At 44.6% G+C, this 21,669-nt stretch overlaps 1 protein-coding gene across 8 annotated transcripts in view; it reads right to left on the reverse strand.

Moving 5' to 3' along the window:
- Positions 1 to 628: 628 nt before the first annotated feature.
- The window catches only part of ARHGAP40 (Rho GTPase activating protein 40), a 40,645-nt gene continuing 19,604 nt past the window's right edge, over positions 629 to 21,669 (reverse strand). For 3 of the 8 annotated variants that reach the window (XM_074553570.1, XM_074553569.1, XM_074553568.1), the window contains exons 2-15: positions 18,786 to 18,988; positions 13,677 to 13,897; positions 11,476 to 11,551; positions 10,575 to 10,753; positions 9,830 to 9,995; positions 9,403 to 9,494; positions 9,208 to 9,285; positions 8,413 to 8,572; positions 7,627 to 7,709; positions 6,644 to 6,850; positions 6,253 to 6,393; positions 5,254 to 5,414; positions 4,435 to 4,490; positions 632 to 4,100 (exon numbers count right to left, since the gene is read on the reverse strand). In XM_074553570.1, coding sequence (XP_074409671.1) covers positions 3,994 to 4,100; positions 4,435 to 4,490; positions 5,254 to 5,414; positions 6,253 to 6,393; positions 6,644 to 6,850; positions 7,627 to 7,709; positions 8,413 to 8,572; positions 9,208 to 9,285; positions 9,403 to 9,494; positions 9,830 to 9,995; positions 10,575 to 10,753; positions 11,476 to 11,551; positions 13,677 to 13,897; positions 18,786 to 18,966 — 1,908 coding nt within the window. In that variant the 5' untranslated portion in view covers positions 18,967 to 18,988 and the 3' untranslated portion in view covers positions 632 to 3,993. Of the gene's footprint in view, positions 4,101 to 4,434; positions 4,491 to 5,253; positions 5,415 to 6,252; positions 6,394 to 6,643; positions 6,851 to 7,626; positions 7,710 to 8,412; positions 8,573 to 9,207; positions 9,286 to 9,402; positions 9,495 to 9,829; positions 9,996 to 10,574; positions 10,754 to 11,475; positions 11,552 to 13,676; positions 13,898 to 18,785; positions 18,989 to 21,669 lie in introns of all 8 variants that reach the window. The other 5 variants (XM_074553567.1, XM_074553566.1, XM_026795267.2 and 2 more) reach the window with 5 other exon arrangements.

The following is a 21,669-nucleotide window of genomic DNA, read 5'->3' on the forward strand; positions in this document are numbered from 1 at the left end:
CTCCTGGGAAATTACCCCTGCAACTTTACCAGCTAGAAAAGTGCAGAGGGCCAAGATGGTCACAGAGATGAAAACATCACCCCTTCCAAGGACTGAGGAGAACAGGAACACCTTCCTGCACTCCCATTCCTTGGGTCAGCCCCTGGCCAGGGCTGGAGAGCAGAGCTTAGCATGGAGGGAAAGGTTCAAACCCCTGAGCCCAGTGGGTCCTGCCAGGTCCAGGTGTGGGGAAGGACTTTGGCAGGGGAGGTCACCAAATCACACTGTTCTGGGGAAGGACAGCCAGCACAAAGCTGCTGTGCCACCACAAACAACAAAAAAACCCATACAAACCTGAGATTGGAGGGATTAGAGACAGCCCAGGCCTTTCCCCAGCTGGTAAGGCAGAGCAGCTGCACATTTTCTTTTCCAGTGACTTAAAACATTGAACTTCAGCCTCTGTTTCCCCCCACAATGAAGACATGTGCAGCCCTCATGTGCAAGCAGCATTTGGAGAGAACTTTAGGGCTCCATCCTCTCAGCATGCAAAACCACTGATGTCATTTGTCTTGTTTTCAGCACTGGGGAGTACATGGGGGTAAGGAAATAGATTTAATCAAATGCAGTTGTGTTTTATTTACAACAATAGCTGCTGCCACTTGCATTTATTGGAGCAAAGAATTTACTTGTGACATTTCCCTCCAAGAGCTGAAGCTTCACTTGCTCCTGTGAAGACTCTGTATTCTTGCAAATACTTAAGGCAAACCACTTTTTAAAAATCATTATTATTATTTTGATATTTCAGTTCCACTTCATCCACAACTACGTTCAACCAACATTTGCAAGATTCTTTTATGCTCTGTCCCTTATCTCAGCACAACATACAGCTGTATTCAGAATAAATCCTGGGCTCCTGTTCTGAGCAGGGGAGAGCTGTGTAATGATCAATCACAAAAGCCCTTGGGGATGGGAGAGATTAGCACTTTGATACTGCTGAAGATGAATGGGTGGGGTGAGTTTGATAAACTGGTGTTTTCCTCAGATAATTGCTCTGGATGCTTTTTGAAGCTGCTTGGATCTTCCTCCCTCTTTCTTTGTGCGTCTGGGTAGGGGAGCAAGCCCTGCTTTTCCAGCAGCACTGCTGGACAGACACTGCACTGCTTTTAAACAGTTCCCAGTGATCCATTTCATCACTATTAAACAATTTTAGTCGTGATTTAACCAAAGATCCAGGCTGGACTCCTGCTATTCCTGGCTGCTCCAAGCCCCAGAGCACAGCTGAGCTGAGCAGGACTGAGGGGTGGGAAGATTTCTTGTGTCAGTGTTCACAGGGGTCTTACCTTGAGGGAAGAAATGGAGACCTGACTCCATATTTCAGAAGGCTTGATTTACTATTTTATGATATATATTATATTAAAACTATACTAAAAGAATAGAAGAAAAGGTTTCATCAGAAGGCTGGCTAAACTAAGAACAGAAAGGAATGAATAACAAAGGTTTGTGCCTCGGACAGAGAGCCAGAGCCAGTTGGGCTGTGATTGGCCATTAATTAGAAACCCTGCTGCATTCACAGATGTGCTGCCATTTCACTTGTTCTCAAGCACTAATGAAAATGCAGCCAGGAGATTTTACTGTGTTTTTATTGTTCCACTGAATAACTGAAATTTAAATACAGAATTAAAAAATCATAAAAAAGGTATTAAAAGCCATCCTTCAGGAGTGTGTTGCACATCATTGACTGAAAAATTTACACTTTTTGATACAAAGATCGGAAAAAAATTTTAAAAGCATATCCATCATCTGGAAAGAGCTGTCTTGTTTTATTTATTTTTTTAACATTTCTTTTCATATTTAAACCTGATATTTATCTCATGAGAATCTCCCATTAACCTTGTTTTTCACAGCACTGATTCACATTGTTTGGTGTTCAAAAACCCCACTCATTTGTAGTTCATAGCAGCAGTGATGCAGTCTTGACCCCTCAATATACATGGACAGAATATCTAATAAACCAGCATATGAGGGGTGGAAAAAATGCAGCATTGTGAGATTTGCAGGGTGCAAAGGAACTTTGAGCTCACAGTGATACCTTTGGTACTTCTCAGGGTATCACATCTCTGGCATTTCCTCTTTGCCATCTTTACTCCATCACTGCCACAAAGAATTCCAGAAGGGATTCTGAACAGGTACCTTTGGTTTTTAAAGCCCCAGTTTCAAGCAGCTTGATCTTTCCAGAGACATCAATCACTCACTCAGAATCAGGCTCTTTCAGGCACAATTTAAGCCCTATAAAAGAGGCATCTCAAGAATTGTTGACACCTGGGTAAGGGTTGGGAGGTTCTATCACTGGTTCTTAAGAAGACATCCATGAAGGTGATCCAGCCAGTCAATGCATCTGCATCATCTCAACCAAAAAAGAATAGACACACTCTCTAATAGATGAATAATTTTAAGATATCTGCACCACTCACACAGAATTCACAGAAAGGATTTGGACTGTGGCTCACCTGTTCCTCAAGGATCTTAACCACCAAGAGGATTTAACCACACAAACAGAATAACCACAAAATGAAGAACAGGATCTAGGAGTTTGAGATAATGAATAAAGAAAGCTACACTTCATCCTGGGGACAAAAAAAGGAGGGAAAATTCAGATTGCAATGGAAACAAACTCCTCTAACAAAAGAAATAATACTGGAGATTGTCATTAGTGCAGCTGGGATTTGGCAAATGAAATACTTTGAGTACACACTTGCAGGGCAGCCCTGCTTCTGCCACACGAATAAATATCCAACCATGTTTACAACAAACAGTATTTAGACAAAGAAGTCCACATTTCCAGACAGTCTGGGTGTTCCACCTCTCACACTGCACTGTGGGGTCCCTCACGTGAGGTATGTCAGCATCACCACAAAGGAAAGCAACATTTCTGCACTCTCCTCGCAGGCAGGGTGCTCCTGGAGCTGAGGCTGGATGATGATGATGATGATGATGATGATGATGCAGCAGCAGGGTGTGAGTGTCCTGCTCTGCCCTCACTGTCCAGCCCACTGTGCCCAGGCTGTGCTGGGTGCAATGGGAATGTGCAGCCAGAGCAGGGAGGGCTCAGCCCAGCTCAGCCACCTCACAGCTCAGGGGAGCTTTGTTGATATTGAACAAACACATTCACACAGAATCTTCCAGAAAGAAGTCCAGTTCACGTGGCCAGGTCAGATTACCAACCTCACATCAGCTCCAGCATATTTCCTGTGTTGTCTGTTGATATTTAGCTTGTCCATCAAAATAAATGCATGTTTGACCCTCATCAGTGGCAATTTGGGTGTGCATTACCAGCATGGGACAGGCACCTTCCTGTCACACTGAACATCTGAAAGGCTGCTGCATTTTCCACACCTTTTTTCAAGGAAAGTTATATTTTTGTGTTGCAAGTATGTGTTTAACTGCAGTCATGAAATACATGATGTGCTGGTGTCACATCCCATCTGGCCTTTTTGGAAACATCCTTTCTCATTCTTCAAAGAACAGAACAGGACCTTAATAGTGAAGCCCAGGATCATAAAATCCTCTGGTGAAATGCCACAGGCAATCATGGACCTTACCCAAGGGATGTCCTTAGTACCACTGCAGCATTTCACTGTCTCTCCCCCAAAAGAAAGAGCAAATCCAGGATGCACAAATGCCTTCCACCATATTCAAGATAGTCTTTTTCTTCTTCAGTTCCATCTTTGCTGCACAACCACTGCAGCTTTGCCTTCAGGGTTTGTTTTGGGGGATATTTTGTTTAGGAACAGCCTAAACAAACTAAATTTCCCCTGCAAACTCTGCTACACCGTGATAATTGCTGTTTGTTTCAGGCCACTGTGCTCTCACTGCAGCTGCCATGGAAGCAGTTCATAAAGGTGCTTTTCCTTCCAAGAAACAAGCAGTGTCTGCTCTGACACTACAACAGGAAAGTATCTATTTCCACACCTTCCAAAAACTGCAACCAAGGGCTTTGTTTCGCTCTTGTTTTCCTTAGAACATCCGAGGGCAAGATGGGTTTTGCTTAATTATCCACTCAGCATGGGGGTTGATGTGGTACAAGTCCAAGAGGTAAGTGTCTGGGTCCAGGCAATGTTCACCTGTTAAAACAAGAAAAAACCCACATTTTTAAATATCCTTAGTCCTTTAGCTGCTAGATTTGGTTTTTGTTTGCTTTTGCCCCCACCTAAAAACTACGATTTGTTCACATTCATTTCCATATTATCTTTCAGAAGTATTTCCACAAATCTGAGCTAATTGCTTTGAGAGGAAAGAGGGAAGATGTCCATTAGATATTAGGAGGAAATTCTTCAGTCTTGGGGTGATGACGCCTTGGCACAGTTGCCCAGAGAAGTTTTTTAGCTACCTCCTAAAAGAAGCTAAGTGTAAAAACTGGATATCAGAGTCTTTATTTCAGGTACTATTTGTACTTACCAATATTGCCTCCCACTTCATACAGGAGCAGGTTTGTGCACTCTGTGGAGTTGTTACTGCAGAAAGAAAACCACACTGAAGGTTAAATCTCTGCAAAGACAGGTTGGGTGGTTTAGTAATATTCCTTCAAAAGGGTTGTTTGTGATTCAGAGGCCAGCAATGATCAGAGGCCATGCACAGTGCAGAACACCCAAAATCGGCAAAAAAGAAAACAAGGCAAGCTGTTGGTGAGCTGGCCCATATCCAGCCAACTTCTCCTCACCCTCCTTGCCTGGACACCTCTGGGACACAGGAGAGGCACTGCCACATCACCCACCAAACACAGCCTGCAGCAGCTGGGACAGGGGCAGGAGCTCCTCTGCTCCTTTTCTGGCTTAGTTCAGCAATTCACCACGGGAGCACAGGAGGGAATTGCAGAGTTTATTTTAGGAAATCCCTACATTAACATAAGCACACTGGAATTACTACTCCAGGCAGGGATACAGGTGATGCTTTTCTGCAGAAAGGCTGCAGGGGGTTTTGCTTGTCAGGGTCAATGTTGTTGCCTTTTCCCTTCCCTTCAGCAAGGATTCTGGAGTTCATTCGCTGTCCAGCAGCCCAGAGGGCACCTCTGACCTCCTGACAGCCTGAGCATTGGGAGGAATCACTCAGAATAAAATTTGCCTTCCATCCAGCTCCATTTCCTAAGCTTAGAACAAAGAACAATCTCTCCTCATGACTCGCTGTCCTTCCACCTCACCTCCACCTCAATACAGAAAACAACAGCCAGACCCCTCAGTCCTTTTTTCTTTTTTAAGCAGAGAAAAAAAAGCCATTTACCACTTGAGGAGGTTGACAGTGTTAACAATATTCCAGCCATTCTGGCACAGGTTCTTCTGAAACTGCCTCAGGACGTCGGCAACCCTGGTTGCATTGTTCAAGTGCACCTCCAGAGAGTCCTTCAGGAGGAGTGAGGCGTGGACTTTCACAACCTTGGAAGGCTGAACAAGGCAGGCAAAAAGAAAAAAGTGCTTAAAGAAAGACCCTTATCAGGCAAAACATAAATTTTCAAAATAAATTGGTGAGTGTGAAGAATTAAACAAGAATTTAGGCTTGTTTCTTACAGTACAGGTTGAATGGAAGCACCAAGGTGAGCACTGTGAATAAATCATCAATGTTTTGTGTTGTGGCCACGAGAGGAGCCCTGTGCCCTCCATCAGCGTGTGCTGCTGCTCTCTGCTGTTCAAACGCAGCACTGACACAATGGGATGAAAACGGGATTTGTCAGAAGGAATTCTGACAAACTGTTTGGCACAAGTGTGAATGACTCTTATGAAATTCATTTAAATTACTTGGAAAGGAATTTAGAGATCTGGGTTGCAGGCCTCTGAATTCCAGAAAGGTCTTTTCCAAGGAAAGGAGGCACCAAGTGATGTGCCATTTTAACAGACATTGTAGAGCAAAAAGAAAATTAGGCAATTCCCTGCATTTATGCTTTAAAAATGAAAAAAAAAAAAATCTTCTTTTATCACAGCAGACATATCTGCTCCAACACATGGGGCACTCAAAGCCATAGGAATTCTGCTCTTAACATGGGGAAAAAGAAAATTTCTGCTCCTGATCTCTTCCCTGCTCTTAACCAAGTGTTTTGTAGCCTGAAATGTATTTAGTGTTCTTGTTGTTGAGATCAGTTTTTACCACAAAAGCGTCTGGGAAACTGTTCCTCATTATTCTGCTTTTTATTGTCCCTCTGTCTCTTTTCAAGCGTATCACCCCTTTCATCTTTTTGAGTTCTCAGTTAAACATTTGACACTGCCACACAGGGGGTTCCTGGCTCACCTCTCCCTGGTTCTTTTCCACCTTGTCTTTATCAGCGTGAATCTTGCGCAGCAGATTTTTGATCCTCTTGTCACAGAACTGGTACCTTCTGCTGTTGCTCTCGTTCAGCTTTCTCACCTGAGCCACCAGAAAAGAGGAGACCTGGGCAGGGTGAAAATAGGAATTAAATCAAGCAGAGATAAGGAGGACATTTAGGAACCTGATCATCACTTTAGCTCCTTAAATAGACAAAAATCTATGTACTTTTAGGCAGCTTTGGAATTCAGACAGAGGTTTTGCTCACAGATGTGTAATTACTCTGAAACTTCCAAGGCTATCCCTTTCCCTATCCCAATTCTAACAAGACCCAAGACATTGATGTCCCAGACCACCAAATTCTTGTAGGACTCACAGTCCAGAGCAGGTCCTGGTAATGGATCATCATCCGCACCACGTCAGCCGCCCCCTCCGCCAGCTGCTTCTCCTTCCCCTCGGGGATCTTGTTTGGCAGCCCCTTGTGCATGAAGAGGTTTGGGGCCATGACTGTGGACACGTTCCAGAGGTTCATTTTGTTGTTTTTTTCCCTGGCAACCACCTTGCTGAGAAACTCAAGAAGGGCCTGAGAGGAGGGAAAGAGATGTAAGCCATCCAATACTAGTAATGCTCAAAAAATGTATGCTAGTAATGTCATCCAATACTAGTAATGCTCAAAAAACTACCGTGGCAATTGCTGGAGAGATCATTAATTAGCACTTTTTCTTGATATAGATCAGCAAATCCCATTTCTCCAGTCAGGAAGTGGAGTGACCAATTTCTAAGACTAGGATAGCAACTAATAACCACACCAAGAGTGGTTTATCCCGTATTTATGAATCAGGAAAAACAGTATGTGTGGGAAACAGATGAGTTTTTACTCCTTGGCAGGTGGTAATTTATAAATTCTAGCTGTAAAAGTTTCTGAATTCAAAGATGAACACCCTCTTTCAGTGTCCCCTCAAAGCCATTCCCAGATGTGGAAAACAAAATCTTTTTGGATTATCCCTTTCACCTCACACTACCACCAGAGCCATGACAGATCATCTTTGACTGAATTATATATTCCAGTGCTCTAAATGAAGTGCCCAGGGTGCTAAGTCAGCCTTACCTTTAATATCTGAGAGCTGAACTACTCAGGAGGAAAAGAAAAAAGGCAGCAACAACCACCACAGCTCTTATAAAGCACAGCAAGGCAGAGGTGGTGACTATTTAAAAGCCGTGTAGCTGGGGGAATGGCTTAGTGGTCACCCTGAAGTTCTGGGGGAATGGTTGGACTCAGTGATTTTGGGAAAGTTTTTTTCAGTTTAAACAATTCTGTGATTCTATGTTTTACCAGCTAAATCAAAAGCAAGCAGTTACCTTCAGAGTGTTTCTGTTGGACTCTGGCAGAATCAGGATCAGGAGGTTTAGAGCTTGCAATCTTTGCTTCAGGTCTGGAATATCTAGAAGGAGAGTAACAACGGGACAGAGGATTCAGGTTTCTGACCCTTCTTTTTGAACATAGGAATGCTCCAAGGAATGAGACAATTACTTATTGAATGGTTGGTCATCTAGAATTTGAGACCTTGTTTCACAGAAGCAACTCAAACTCATACTGTCCTTAAGAAGGGAACTACCCATGTTTTTGAAGACTGACTCATTTACTTTAGAGTACACAATCAACCAGCAACTCTCATGCCCTGGAAGAGCAGCAAAAGAACCCATAATTCTCCATTTTTTGAACAAAGAACTTGTGCACTCAAGATTAACACATCCAAACTCTTAGTTTGCCCTTCAGGATCTTAAATCTCTAAGGGGAACACACACATAAGAGGTTCAGCTCATCTCTATTTATCCCACTAGTGAACAAAGAAATGTGCTTGCGGAGCAGCACACTACCTGCAGGCTGTGTGCCCTGGCCAGCTCCCACAGCTCAATCTGGGTGTCACTACTGATCAATTTGTCCTGCAAATGGCAGCAACCTTGCAGGCTGCATGACACAGAACTGAAGCCCCCAGTGCAGCGCTGCTGCAGAAAGGTGCATTCAACTGCAATGACTGCAACCCTCAGCTGCGCTGTGCTGCCATCACCACGGGCTCCCAACAGCCCTGACAGGGCGGCTCTGCACAGCCCAAAGCGGTGCTGGCAGGCAGGGCAGGCACTCACTCTGAACAGCAGCAAAGGCAGGCAGGTACTCTGCAGTCAGCAGCGGGGCCGGCAGCTCGCGGATGAACCTCTTGAGCAGCCCCGACACGTCGTTCTGGTGCACATCATCCCAGCGGAACAGCCCGCTGTAGAAGTCCCTTTCCAGCTTCTGCTCCAGGCTCTAGCAGAGAGATGGAATTTATCACATGCTTTAGTGAGCAAATGTGAGAGAAATTTTGTAGCTGAGCACTGGGAGGGCAAGACATTGAAGAAAAATGGTGCAGAGAGCCTCAGCATGTGACGGTGTTCACAGGGGTTTTTGGATTGGGGAGGAGATGAGGATCTGACTCCATGTTTCAGAAGGCTGATTTATTATTTTATAATATATATTACATTAAAACTATACTAAAAGAATAGAAGAAAAGGTTTCATCAGAAGGCTAGCTAAGAATAGAATAGAAAAGAATGATAACAAAAGCTTCTGTCTCAGACAGAGAGTCTGTGATTGGCCATTAATTACAAACAAACCAACATGAGCCAATCACAGATGCACCTGTTGCATTCCACAGCAGCAGATAATCATTGTTTACATTTTGTTCCTGAGCCCTCTCAGCTTCTCAGGAGGAAAAATCCTAAGGAAAGGATTTTTCATAAAAGTTGTCTGCGACATCAGCACACGCTGCAGTATTTCCCAGCATTGGGTGTTTGTGGTTGTACTGGGGAGGGGATGAGATAATTCAGGTCATTCAAACACTTGGTTCAGCAAATGTTTCCTGATCACCCCTGACATTTCCAAACAATGCTAAAGGGCTCATACCTTAATCCTGGTCTGGGACCCAGAAACTCTCAGGATGCCCTCTGTTTCAAGCCCTCTCTTCTCCAGGCAGGACAGCAGCTGTTAGAAGGGAAAACAGAAAGCTCTTAGCACAGAGGATGAGGAGTCAGCCTGTCCTCATCACAGACTCGTGACTCTGAGGACCAGAGGTGTGAATGAAACCAGAACAGAACTTACTGCCTGGAGCAGCAGAGGGACCTTGGTGTTGGGCAGCAGCTTTTGGTCATTTTCCAACAGGGTGTTGAGTGGAACTCCAAAGAGTCTTTTCTCTACAACAGAAACAACATTTCCACATTGCTCTCAACATTTCAGTCACAGCTCTAACAGAGGTGTAAGGGATAAATCCTCCACTGCAGACTTTTGTAAACACTGATACTGGAGAAAGAGAGTTAAACAGGACAATTGCAGCCAGACATAAAGGTGGTAGTAGGTCTTGATGTCATGATCCACTGACTTCCAGAAGAAATCCAAAGAAAACACACCTGTCACAAGGTTTCTTATCAAAGACCCTCTGTTCTAACATTTGAAACACAACTGATGAGTGTATGATGAGAAGATGAATGTAAAAAAACAAAAAAAAAGCACAAAAAAGAGCATAACTAACCTGTTGTTTTCAGTTTTGCTGCTTTGTTTCTCTTCAGCTCAAAGCCCAGGATATCACAGAGAGCTGTAAGTTCAATGAGGGCCAGTGTGGGGATCTTCTTCATGTCCTGAGCTGACAGATCTCCAATCCTGGTCACTCCTAGTCTGCCCTTCGGGATCTTAAATCTCTAAGGGAAACACACACAAAAGATTCAGCTCAAATTCTCTCTCTTAATCCCACAAATGAACAACTTTTGCTGTAGTCTTATTTTTTTTTTTAATCATAACCAGGCATCTGTTCTTCCTGCTGTGTTCAAGACCAGACATATGCCCATAACTACTCCTACTCAACCACCAGCTGAATAAATATTTTCCCTTTTCAATATTGCTCTTTAATCATACTAGAGATGCCAGTTTTTCTAAGTTAAAGGCAGCCTGATACCCACCCCAATCTACGTCAATTTTGGATTAAAGAGCAATTCATTTGCAGAGAGGAGAAAACTTTAGAATTATGAGTAAGAAAGTGCACTTAGTGACTGTCCTCTTTTCAGAGGAAGCAACAAGGATGTGTGTCAAAATAGGGAGTTTCCAGATAAAAGCATTATTTATTTTGATCCTCCTCTACACAATGTCTATCCTTGCCCATTGTTGTAAAGATAACAGCACAGCACACCCCAAAATACCACCAAGCACATTCCCATTGCCTTGTACCACCTTGACAAGCCAAGGCTGATAATTCCAACAAGATAAATTCCTGCAGTGCTTACTGTTAGGGCATTTCCATCCTTTAACTTCCTGGATTCAGACAGGAAGGATCCCTTGAGCAGGACAGCTGCTTGCTCTGAGTAGGCAACATCCATGTTGAACACCTCCTCCTTCCCAGGGTTTCGAACTGTGCAGGAATAATCCTGGGTTTCTGCTGCAGAGGAGAAATTGCCTTGAATTTCTGCAAGCCAGGAAAGCAAATGTGCTATAAATGCAGTTTGAGATGGGTTTGGTGACATTGATTTTAAAAATCCTGCAGTAACACATGAGAAGAGTGTCCCCATAGAACAGAATGATCTGTAGGGTAAGATTCTTCCCTGAAAGGGTGGTCAGGCATTGGAACATGGGAACAGGCTCCCAAGGGAAATGGTGCAGTCACCATCCCTGGAAGGGTTAAAAAATCATGCAGATGTGGCACCTGGGGACATGATTTAGTGGTGAACACGCTGCTGCTGAGTGGTTTGACTTGTGATTTTAGAGAACTTTTCCAAGTTTAATGAGTTTATGATCAATGAGAAGTCACAACATTATGGCTATAATTACCAGGTCACTGGTAAGGCAAAACCTCAGCTTTAAATTAAAGGACACACCTATGGCTAACCTCTCTTTACACAACTGCTCATGGCATTTATAAGGTTTCACTGGCATTACTAAATTGATTTTATTTTCATCTTGCAGTTGCTTTACCAAGAATTTAAAATTATCAGCTTGAGTGACAATTCTAACAATGATGGACCTTGGAAAAGTTTATAAATCCACAGGTGTGAATTATCACATAAAGAAACCCACAACCCAACACAAACAAATTTCAGATACTGCATATAGTTAAATATGTGTGGGGCTTTCCTTCCAGTTCTAGCCCTACTTCAGATCCTACTCTGCATTTAAAAACTTTCCCCTTACTTCTCTGGGTGTTTGAAGTCCGTAGATTGTGCCACAGTGGATCTGTGCTGGGCTCCTCTTTCTCTGCTGCTGTGTCCTGAAAAATTAGAAAGAAGTTGTTTTAGCCACAACCAAAAGAGCAGAACCACAGGAAACGAGCTGAAAAGCTGGTGGTTATGAATTCTTTATCAAGTTTAGAAAAAGATTAAAACATCTAAATAAACCAACCAACCCTCCCCCCCAAAAACAGGCGGTGTTAGTCTTTCTCCAGGAAAAGCTGGTGGTTATGAATTCTTTATCAAGTAAAAAAAAAAAAAAAAAGAAATTAAATAAACCAACCAACCCTCCCCCAAGAAAAAAGGCAGCATTAGTCTTTCTCCAGGATTTCTGCCTCTACAAGGTCAGCTTTTCAGAACTGAATTTGGGAAGTGCTCTTGTTTTGTTTAATGGTGATTTAAAGTGTCACTGGAACCAAGACAACACAAGAGGGCTCCAAACGATGCCAGTGCTCCACGAGGCACTATAGAGCAGGAATGTTACTCCAGCCTGGGAAGGCTGTGCATCTGCAGGTATTTCAGTAACTCCTCAGCGCTGCAACCAGCATTTCTCCAGTCTCAATCTCTTGAAGTGAAAGGAAGCCAAGACATACCAGGAGCCTGTAGCCACATTTCTCTTCACAGAGAAAAGCAAGGCACAATTCTTCCCAAGAATATTTCTGGGATACACAATCTCTGAACCTCAGAGAAAGAAAACACAATTCTTATGATTTGCTGTGCCTGTGTTGTGCCAAAGTAGAATGCAATATGGAGATTTTTTACCCACAGTGATGGTGGTTTTTTTCCTTGGCCTGTCAGGGCCAGGTGTGTGTGTGTGTGTGTGTGTTGGGACAGTCGGGTGACAGTCACGAGATTCAGTGCAGTGTGAGCAGTATGTGTGTAGTTGTGTGCAGGGCTGAGTGCTTGGCAGGTTGAGTTTTAGATGTATAGAATATTCTAGTATAATAAAGTAATTAATTAGCCTTTTGATATCCATGGAGTCAGATGCATCATTCTCCCTCCCTCACCAACATGGGAGTCGTCTATGATTTCCTAAAAGAGCCCTGGACCCAGGAAGCCAAGTCAAGACCCACTTGCTTGACTTGAAGAGTCAAGAAGTGTAAGAGCCAAAATGAGGGATGTGGGACTCCAGGCAGCTCTCCAAAATGCAGTTTATTGTATACAAAATGCAGTTTATTCCATCCAAGAGGTTACAGCAGTCCAGGGTGGTGGGTGACAGAGCTGTGCTACAGCTGCCAGCTCCAGCTGCAGGCAGGCCTGGAGACCCTTTGGTTTTGGTTACAATGCATTATAGACTTTTCTTTGCTGAGCATCTTCACACAGGAGAACTAATCTATACCTTAACTATTATCTACAGCCTAACTACTATAAATATCATATTCATGTTACTATTCTCCAATCACTAAACGTCAGTACATTACAGTTTAAGCCAGAAGTTGTTTTTCAGTTTTCTTGCAATGGAAAATTCTGAGACCTTTTTTCTATTTGCATCAACTGCTGACTTGTTTGCCTGTGCTATCTTTCTGCTTGGTAAAAACATCTTGTTTGACATGGGTTTGTCCTTTGCTCTAAGTCATAAAACCCCCCCTTCTAACTAATATAACCAAGGAGAAAAAGGGTATCCAGTAAGACTGGCTCAGCAGTTCTTTTCTTCTATCAAAACTTGCTTCCATCTCTAGTCCTTCTTCAGAATCTACATTCAAAAACCTTTCTGCTAAGCATACGTATCTGTGAGACTTTCTTGTCAAACTTCCATCCTTCCCAACAAAGAAGCTCTTTTAGGAGATATCAACATGTAGGGGGATAGAATACAAGAAAATAAAGACAGTGTAGAAAGAAATCTTATCTCTAAGGAGTAGCAGCTGGGCCAATTATCAAAGATTAGGAGCAGGCCTGACTTTAACAGGCCACATCTGTGACCAGTGAGAAGAAGAGTGCCATAAATGACAATGGATGGATGGATGGATGGATGGATGGATGGATGGATGGATGGATGGATGGATGGATGGATGGATGGAGAACTGAAGTCAGTTGGCTACTTTGTGAAGAGGAAAGAGTCAGTGCTGTGAGGAGCTGCCCACGAGAAACACCAAGAAAGTGTGAAACTTTTGTGATAAGGAGACACCACCATGGAACCCCTGCGATAAGAGGCCAGCACCAACGCACCTGGGAGCTGCTGGCAGCGAAGATGTCGCGCACGTCGCGCACGGGGTGCTTGTTCCTCCTGCGGCGCGAGCGCGAGTACGTGTCCAGCCGGCGCTGCACGGCCGCCGCCTGCGTCCTGGTCAGCGTGGACAGCAGCACCAGGTTGTCCTTGTCCCCCGCCGGCTCCCCGAGCAGCTCGGCCAGCCCCGCGTCCTGCAGCCACTCGGCCTCGGCCTCTCCCTCTGCCAGGGCACAGGGAGGAGAGAGCAGCGGTTAGTGACTCTCCTCTTTTCAGAGGGAACTACAAGGATGCGTGTCAAAATAGGAATTTCCAGATAAAAGCATTATTTCTTTTGATCCTCCTCTACACAATGCCTATCCTTGCCCAATGTTGCAAAGATAACAGCACAATACACACCAAAATACCACCAAACACAGACCTGTTGCCTTGTACCACCCTTGAGAAGCCAAGACTGATACATTCTAACAAGAAAAATTCCTCCAGTGCTCACTGTTAGGGCATTTCCATCCTTTAACTTCCTGGATTCAGACAGGAAGGTTCCCTTGAGCAGGACAGCTGCTTGCTCTGAGTAGGCAACATATTGAACACCTCCTCTTTCTAGTTCTGGGATTCTTGCAGTGCTTCAGGGTCAGAGAGCAGGAGCCTGGGCTGTTCCCTGTCTGGGATTGTCCCATTGTTCCCAGTGGGACATCATGGGAGGGAGCCACAGCTGTGTTCTGAAGGCCATTCTCAAAATCTCAGCCCTAATCCTAAATGCCCAGCTGGGTATGAGGTGAAACAAGAGTTCACACAGCTCCTTGGGCAGGTGTAGCTGCTCACACAGTTCTTATTGCTCATTCCAGGTGAGGAAAAAGGATAAGAAAGAACTGTGGAGGTAGAGAAGCTCCCAGAGGAGCTGGGTAGGAGAGGGCACAAGTGTCATTCTGGGTATTTAAGCAAGGATTGTGACAGGATATGGGAGTTAAGTCAGATGGACTTGATAAATCCACCTTTCCATGGACTGCCTGTGCACAGGGGAGCTCTGGCAGCAGCCCACAGCCACCCCAGGAGGAATGGCAGGGCTTCCCTGGATCCCACCTGATCCTTCAACAGCTTTGAGAATGGACAAAAGGTTTGTGAGAAGCCACAGCACACAAAACTCCATATTTGGTGTTTGTACCTTTCCCAATGACTTGGTTGCTTCTTTTACTTTTTTAAAAAATCTACATGCATGCCTAGGTATAAACTTTTTTTTTTAATATCCAGATCCTGATCTGGTAGGTTCAAATGTATTTTACTTACTATACTTGCTGAACTATATGTGTGTATCATCTGTAATCTTTAATTTTTTAAGTGGATTGGTAAGCACTTAAACTACACTCAGCTAAAGCAAAAACGTTATTTTTACCCTGTGCATTCATTTTATGGCTGGGCCTATTCAAAATATCACTAAAATTAAAGACCATTCCAGTTCCAGAAGGAAGTGTGAAAAGCCTGGAGACAGTACAGCAGCATTACTCAAACGAGCTCAATTCCACTTCATTCTTCAATACATATAAAGTTACACTTCAAACAGAAGATTTTTTTTTTCTTATGGGATACACTCATAAGGAAGTGCAAGTGAGAAAGTGCCCTGAGCAAGGCAGCTACTTGAAATTCAAAGATGAAAGAAACAATTTAGCAGGTGACTTCAACTTTAACACAGCAAACACCACAAAGCCTTTATCTTTTCAATTCCATCTACCACATTCATTCACTGCAGGCACCTCCAGTACAGCCCTACCAGAGGTTATACTGGGAAAAAGAAAAATTACAACTGAACTGATTGGCACAGAGCAGCTCATTCCCACTCTTCCTGTCCTATGCAAACTTCCACCTCCTCAGTTACCACAGCAGCTCAGGACAAGTTTTATTATTGCTGCACCAATAAAAAGCAGCCATGAAACTCTCCTTGAGAGATTAAATAATTTCATTTTTCTGGAGAAACCTCACGTTAATGCAGCTTGCAAACACACGTTGTGACACAATTAAAACTCAGTCTTCAGAGTGTGGTCTTTGTGATTTTTGGTGTCATAATGAAACAGAACTTTTTCCATCATCACACCACAATAAATAGAGCTGAACTTGAAGTCAAGTATTTCCCTAAGTGAATCTTCTAGCAAATTGCCTGGTTTTCCTCCATGGCCCTGAGTTTTGGTCTTTTTCCATGTCTGGTTCACAGAAGTTAGCAGATAACAGCATCCCCTGGGCACAGCCAGCTGTGGTCCCACTCACAGCCCCTCACCAAACACCTTCTTGTTCTGCATCCACGGTTTCACAGCAGAACAACACACACAAAAAGCCTCTGGTTTATTTTGCCTTTGGGAACTAGAGGAAGTGAAGTGTATTGCTTGCAAATATTGAAAATAGCCAATTCCAGTCATAACAGGAAACTGATCTTGCACACAATCCCACAGAGCAGCCCCTCCATCGGACATCCGTGCGAGCCTGCTGCCCCAGCTGGTGCCAAAGCCCCAGATTGTAATTCCTCTGGCTGCTATTTTGGCCCAGTTATGTTTGCCAGTAACACAAAAGGAAACCAGCAAAATGGGTTATTTCTGGGGAAAAGGGAAAAATTGGAGAGAAACAGGTCAGAGCAGAGAGATCCACAGAAGATGAGCTGCAGGTTTAAGCCTGGGGAGCTGCTGAGATTTGCCTTGTGAGTTCCAGGCAAGCAGCATTTCAGGAGGGCAAGATTAGGAATGATTTTGCAAAACTTAGAGAACACCAGTTCCACAAATTTACTTGAAACATAACCTAGTCAAAAATAGCGTTCATAATAAAGTATTCACTTCCCAAATATTTAAAGGACAGCCAGAACATCCTACATTTTCAGACTAAACATTAAGCACAACTTCCTATCTAATGTTTGAAGGGAAAAATCCCCCTTTGCAGGCAGTTCTCAGCCACAGGTACATGCTGTAAGGTCACAAACAGGTATTTTAGTGCCTGTGTCCTCAGCTGGCTGTGCAGTCAGGCCCTGGACAGAGCTGGGCAGACAGTGACAGCGAGGACAGCACAAAGCTGCATTTCAGGAAAAGCTGCTTCTTGCTCCCCCCAACTGTTAGCAAGGCCATGAGTACCCTCAGCACCTGTCACTGCCCTAAACCTGTAGTTACACACTGGCCCACCACGCCACCAGGAGCTTCCCAGAACACCCCTCCTCACCCAGGGCTTGCACAGGAGTGTTCCCAGCTGGGTGTTTGCAGTGCCTTATCTCCGCAGCCTGTCCTGTCCCTGTGTTATCAGCAGCCATCTCCAGGCTGAGCCAGGCTGGCTCCAGACAGAGCTGCCCATCTCTCAGCGCCCCAGATTTATGCACAAAGTGAAGGTGCCTCTGGCTCTGAGGAGCCCCACAGCCTCTGTGCACTGAGCAGAAGCTGCAGAGATGTCAAAGCCAAACCCTGCACCCTGCACACCATCCAAAGCTTCCCCACTCCCAGCACAGAGTTCATTTGCCTAAGCTCCTTCAGAGGAGGCATCAGGAGCCCCAGCCTGCCCCACCTCCCTCCCCAGGCTGCTGGGAAGGCTTTGCTACTTGGAGCATCATTTCAAGCCTGTCTGGTTTCAATGGCCAATTAAGCACTCAGTTCCTGCCTGCTAGATTAATCTACAGCATTAAAAGACTTCTCCTCATATCCCTGCTTGTACACAGTAATCAAATTGCCTCCAGCATATCAGTCTTTAGGATATCCCAGACAGTCTTTCATCTGATGGGATGGTCTCTTTTCCAGTCTGCTTCCTGGTGCACTCATTTTCTGAATCCCTTTGCATCTCTTCCACTTCTAAAAATCAAACTTGTTTCCTTTATAAAAAGGGACTTTACAGCAGACCTTCATTTTTATCATGTCCTGCCAACGATGGTAGATAGATGATATTCCCACCCTGCTCTCCAGAGCCTCTCTATGTCCCCATGAGAGCATTTGGCCCTTCCCAAGGCCAGCAGCACACTGGGACTGTCACACAAACATTTCCCCAGGACACAGATCATCCTCAATACCACACAGCTGTGCAGGCAGCAAGCCTGTGTTCAAGGGGATGCCAACCACCTCAATTTCTTCAAAGTGGACACAGAAAGGTGTGGTCCCCACCTGGGGGATCTCTGGGTGTTTATCAGCACTTTTCAGCCTTCCAGCAACCCAGGGTGTTGTACTTTCCATGGGACTGCTCATAGGAACTGCAGTGACAGGACAAGGAGTAACGGGTTCTCACTAAAAGAGGGGAACATTATGTTGGGTATTAGGAAGAAATCTGTCACTGGGAGGGTGCTAAAGCCCTGGCGCCAAAGACTTGCCCAGAGAAGCTGTGGCTGCCCCTGGATCCCTGGAACTGTCCAAGGCCAGACTGGACAGGGCTTGGAGCAGCCTGGGACAGTGGAAGGTGTCCATGGCAGGGGTGACACTGGATGAGCTTTAAAGTCCCTTCCAACCCAAACCATTCTGTGATTCTATGATTCCATAGAAGGAAAACATATCCCAAAAGTTTTGGAATAACTGTCCCAGTTCCAATTATTCCAAAGCACTGGATAACAACAGTGCTCTAGAAAGTGCATTAGAAACAACCCATACATATTTCTGCCAAAGAAAGAAAAAAGGATATGCAGGAAAAACCTTGTATGGAAGCATTCAAGGCTTTCTGGATGTTTACTGTGGTTTCTTGAACAGGGAATTAGAGAGGGAACAGTCAGCCTTCCACAGAAGCAGCTCCCACAAAAGCCACTATGATGAATCTCAGAACCATGCACACAAACAGCCCCAGCTCTCACAGAGTGTTTACCCTACACCACCTGAGCTGCCACTGAGAGCCCCCACCCTTGGTGGGGCTGATTGGAAACCCTGAAGCCTTGAACATCTCCTGGGACTGACCTTGGAGTCAGCTTTGCTCCAGAAGCCGAAACCAGGCCAGGCCAACCCTCCCCTTCTGCAGGGCATTATCCACCACCCAATTAAAATAATATCTCTATCCCTGATTGACTGATAATATTCTAACCATACTCCAACATGCTTCTGAGTCGTTCAGGTGCATAAGCAAATCTTCTGTTTCAGATCTTCACATTCCTCTCCTCACTCCCAACATTTTTGGCAACCTACCCTCCTGTGTTTTGACATCTGCAAGGCTGCATTCCTCCTGCTCGGCTTCAGCGCTCTGTTTAATATTCTCCACTTCCAGCCAAAAACTGTCCATTGACAAGTTGTCCAAAGCTTCTCCTCTGGAATTCGTGCTCTCTGACACAGGGGATGCCACAGCACTCTTTGGAGGAAGCTGGTTCATTTTCCAAGGGCAATGTCTGCTGCTGAGAGAGGAAGAGATAAGGGGAGAGAGATTAAGCTCCACGTATCACACACGGCATTCGTGTCCAACCTCCTCTGATTAATGACTGCAGCAAAGCCAAACAGAGGTAAGTGCTGAACTTCCTTTGCTTGGTGTTTAGCAATACAGACAAGGTTGGGACTAAATCCCCCAGAGAATGGGGAAAACTGCTGTCCAAACATGTGAGAGGACACAGACCAACAGAGTGTTTTCAGTGCTGTCCCTCCTGTGACCTCCAACACATCACCTACCGCCCCACGCTCACTCCAAGACCTCCCTGCGAGTTTGCACAGACACCTCTGCATTCACAGCCACCCAGGCTGTCCCAAGCCCAGTGCATGTGTGCTCCAGACCTGGCACAGAGAGGAGCCTGGCAGCTCACCACCAAACCCAGCAGGTTTGTGCTCCCTATGCAAAACCCAGCAGAGCTCCATCCCCTGCACTTCAGCTCACACAACAAACAGCTCACGGGGCTGAGGCCCCCTTTTCCTGCCTAGACCAGATTTTTCAGCTGTGAAACAACACGAGGTGTCCTGGGAAACCCAAGCATATGGAATTTTCTTACCACCCTGCTGATTCATTCATGCACAGCTGAAGTCTCAGACTGGCCTCATTCAGCTTTCAGCCCTGGTGCTGTGAGCTTCTCATCACTTCATAAAACAGTGCCTCTCCTAAAATGAGCTATAATTGTCTTCAAAGAGTTCCAAGCTATTTAAACCCTGCTATTTTTCAAAGACTTACCAAAAAATGGGGTAAGTGGAACATACTTATGAGAACACCTCAATGCTTCCACTGATGAATACAAAAATTAAAGAGGTGAAACACTAACTGTGGGTGGTTCAAGAAGCACACATGAACAGCCACCCCTACCAAACACAGGCCAAAATTCCTTTATAGTTTCATTAATAAAAAAAAAACAAGTCTAAGTCTTACACCTTGAAAACCATGACAACAAAACACCCACGAAATACTATTTAACCTCCTAGTTCTAGGAGCCAAAAGTTATAGATGGCAAAATATCTGGAAAGTTTTAGCCCCTTTCATTCCAGAAAGCCATTATTAGCAGTTCTGGCACTAACTTGCTTCAGTTGAGGAGCACTTCAGATTTTAAAAAGGTAATTTGAAGATCTAATAACAGAGACAAACATTGTAGGCCACTCTGCACTTGTGTTTACACACATGCATGCACATCACGCTCCTCACTAACACACACAGGCAGCCCCTCTCTTCTGGAGGTCAGAACCACAGCAAAGGAATCACTCCAGGAACATCTGGAGCCAGGCACAGTGTTTAGAACAAGAACCAAAGGAGTTTGCTTGTTTGTTTTACAGGAAGACAAAAGTAAAAGACTGACTTGAGCTATTCTGCCACCCAGCAGGCAAGAACAGAGGCAATCTGCTTTCCTATTTCTGGATACCCAAATAACACTCAATATACCAATTTATACCCTGGTGGAGCACTTAAATAGGCAATCTAAGCCTTATTTTTTACCTGCACAGTTTGTGTCCAACTCTCTCAGTTCTATTGCAGCTACTAACTCAATTTATTTTTTCTCTTTTCAACTTTTTACTTCTACCTTTACCCATTAGGAGTTAAAAAGTCAGATTGCATCCCTCACCTTAACTCCTCACCTTCAGTACTCCTCTCCATTTTCTCACATTTGCTGACAATCATCTCCTAAGATTAGATTTAAACAAAAAAGACTCTTCAACACCTTCCTAGGATTCTATTATGAACCAGTACACAGAACTCATCACTTGCAACATGAAACTAAGTGGAAGGAGGAATTCAGATTTTTTTGAGGGAGATGGTTTTGGCCATATGAGGAACACTGGTAGACAAACTTGCACTGAAGAGGTCTCCCAGTGCACAACACTCAGGAACCATCTTGCAAGTTCTTCTACTTGCTCTGCTGCAGGCTTGCAGCAGGCACAAAACAACTCTTCTTGCCTTAAGTTTCTGTCCTATATTCCCATGGGATCTAGGTTATACAGATTAAAGCAGCTCCAAAATGCACCTTTCCTTTGTGTTCAGCTTGGTTTGGAGCTGGCTGAAAACACCCCAGAAATCTCCAGGGATCAACACAGAACAGAATTGAGGTTTGCAGCTCCAGCAGAACCTGCCCCACAGACCTGACCAGGAGATGTGCTCTGTGTCACCTCTGTCACCCATGGCTGTGACAACTCCTTCCCATGCCTGCCTGGAAAAAACAACACCATTTTAAGCCAATAAACAAATAAATTAAATATTCAGCTCTTTCCAAAGAGTGGCTCTTGATTTAGATCTCCTGCATGGCTTACCCAGACACCAGGCTCTGAATGCCAGCTTCATTCCAGGGGATGTTATTCCAAGGGGAGCATTATTTATGAAAGGTATTAGGGCACATCCTGAAGCACACCTGAGAAAGGTCACAATAAAGCCCTCACAGCCCAGGTTTCAGGCTTTGTCCTTGCCAGCAGCTTGTTTTGGTCTACTTTCAGCTCCTATCACAGAGTTCTGGTGCAAGGACAGAGTTTTGCCAAAGAGGGAATTGCTGCACCTCGTCCCACCCTGATTGTGGGATGCAAATCAGTGTAGCTTCTCACCATCCACAGTTCCCTGGCTTCCTTCCACAGCTGGAAATACAGATGTTCTTGGACTGTTAGCACCAAAAGTCCACCAGTC

Source organism: Zonotrichia albicollis, chromosome 17, assembly GCF_047830755.1.
Source record: "Zonotrichia albicollis isolate bZonAlb1 chromosome 17, bZonAlb1.hap1, whole genome shotgun sequence".
In the NCBI taxonomy this organism is placed as follows: domain Eukaryota; kingdom Metazoa; phylum Chordata; class Aves; order Passeriformes; family Passerellidae; genus Zonotrichia; species Zonotrichia albicollis.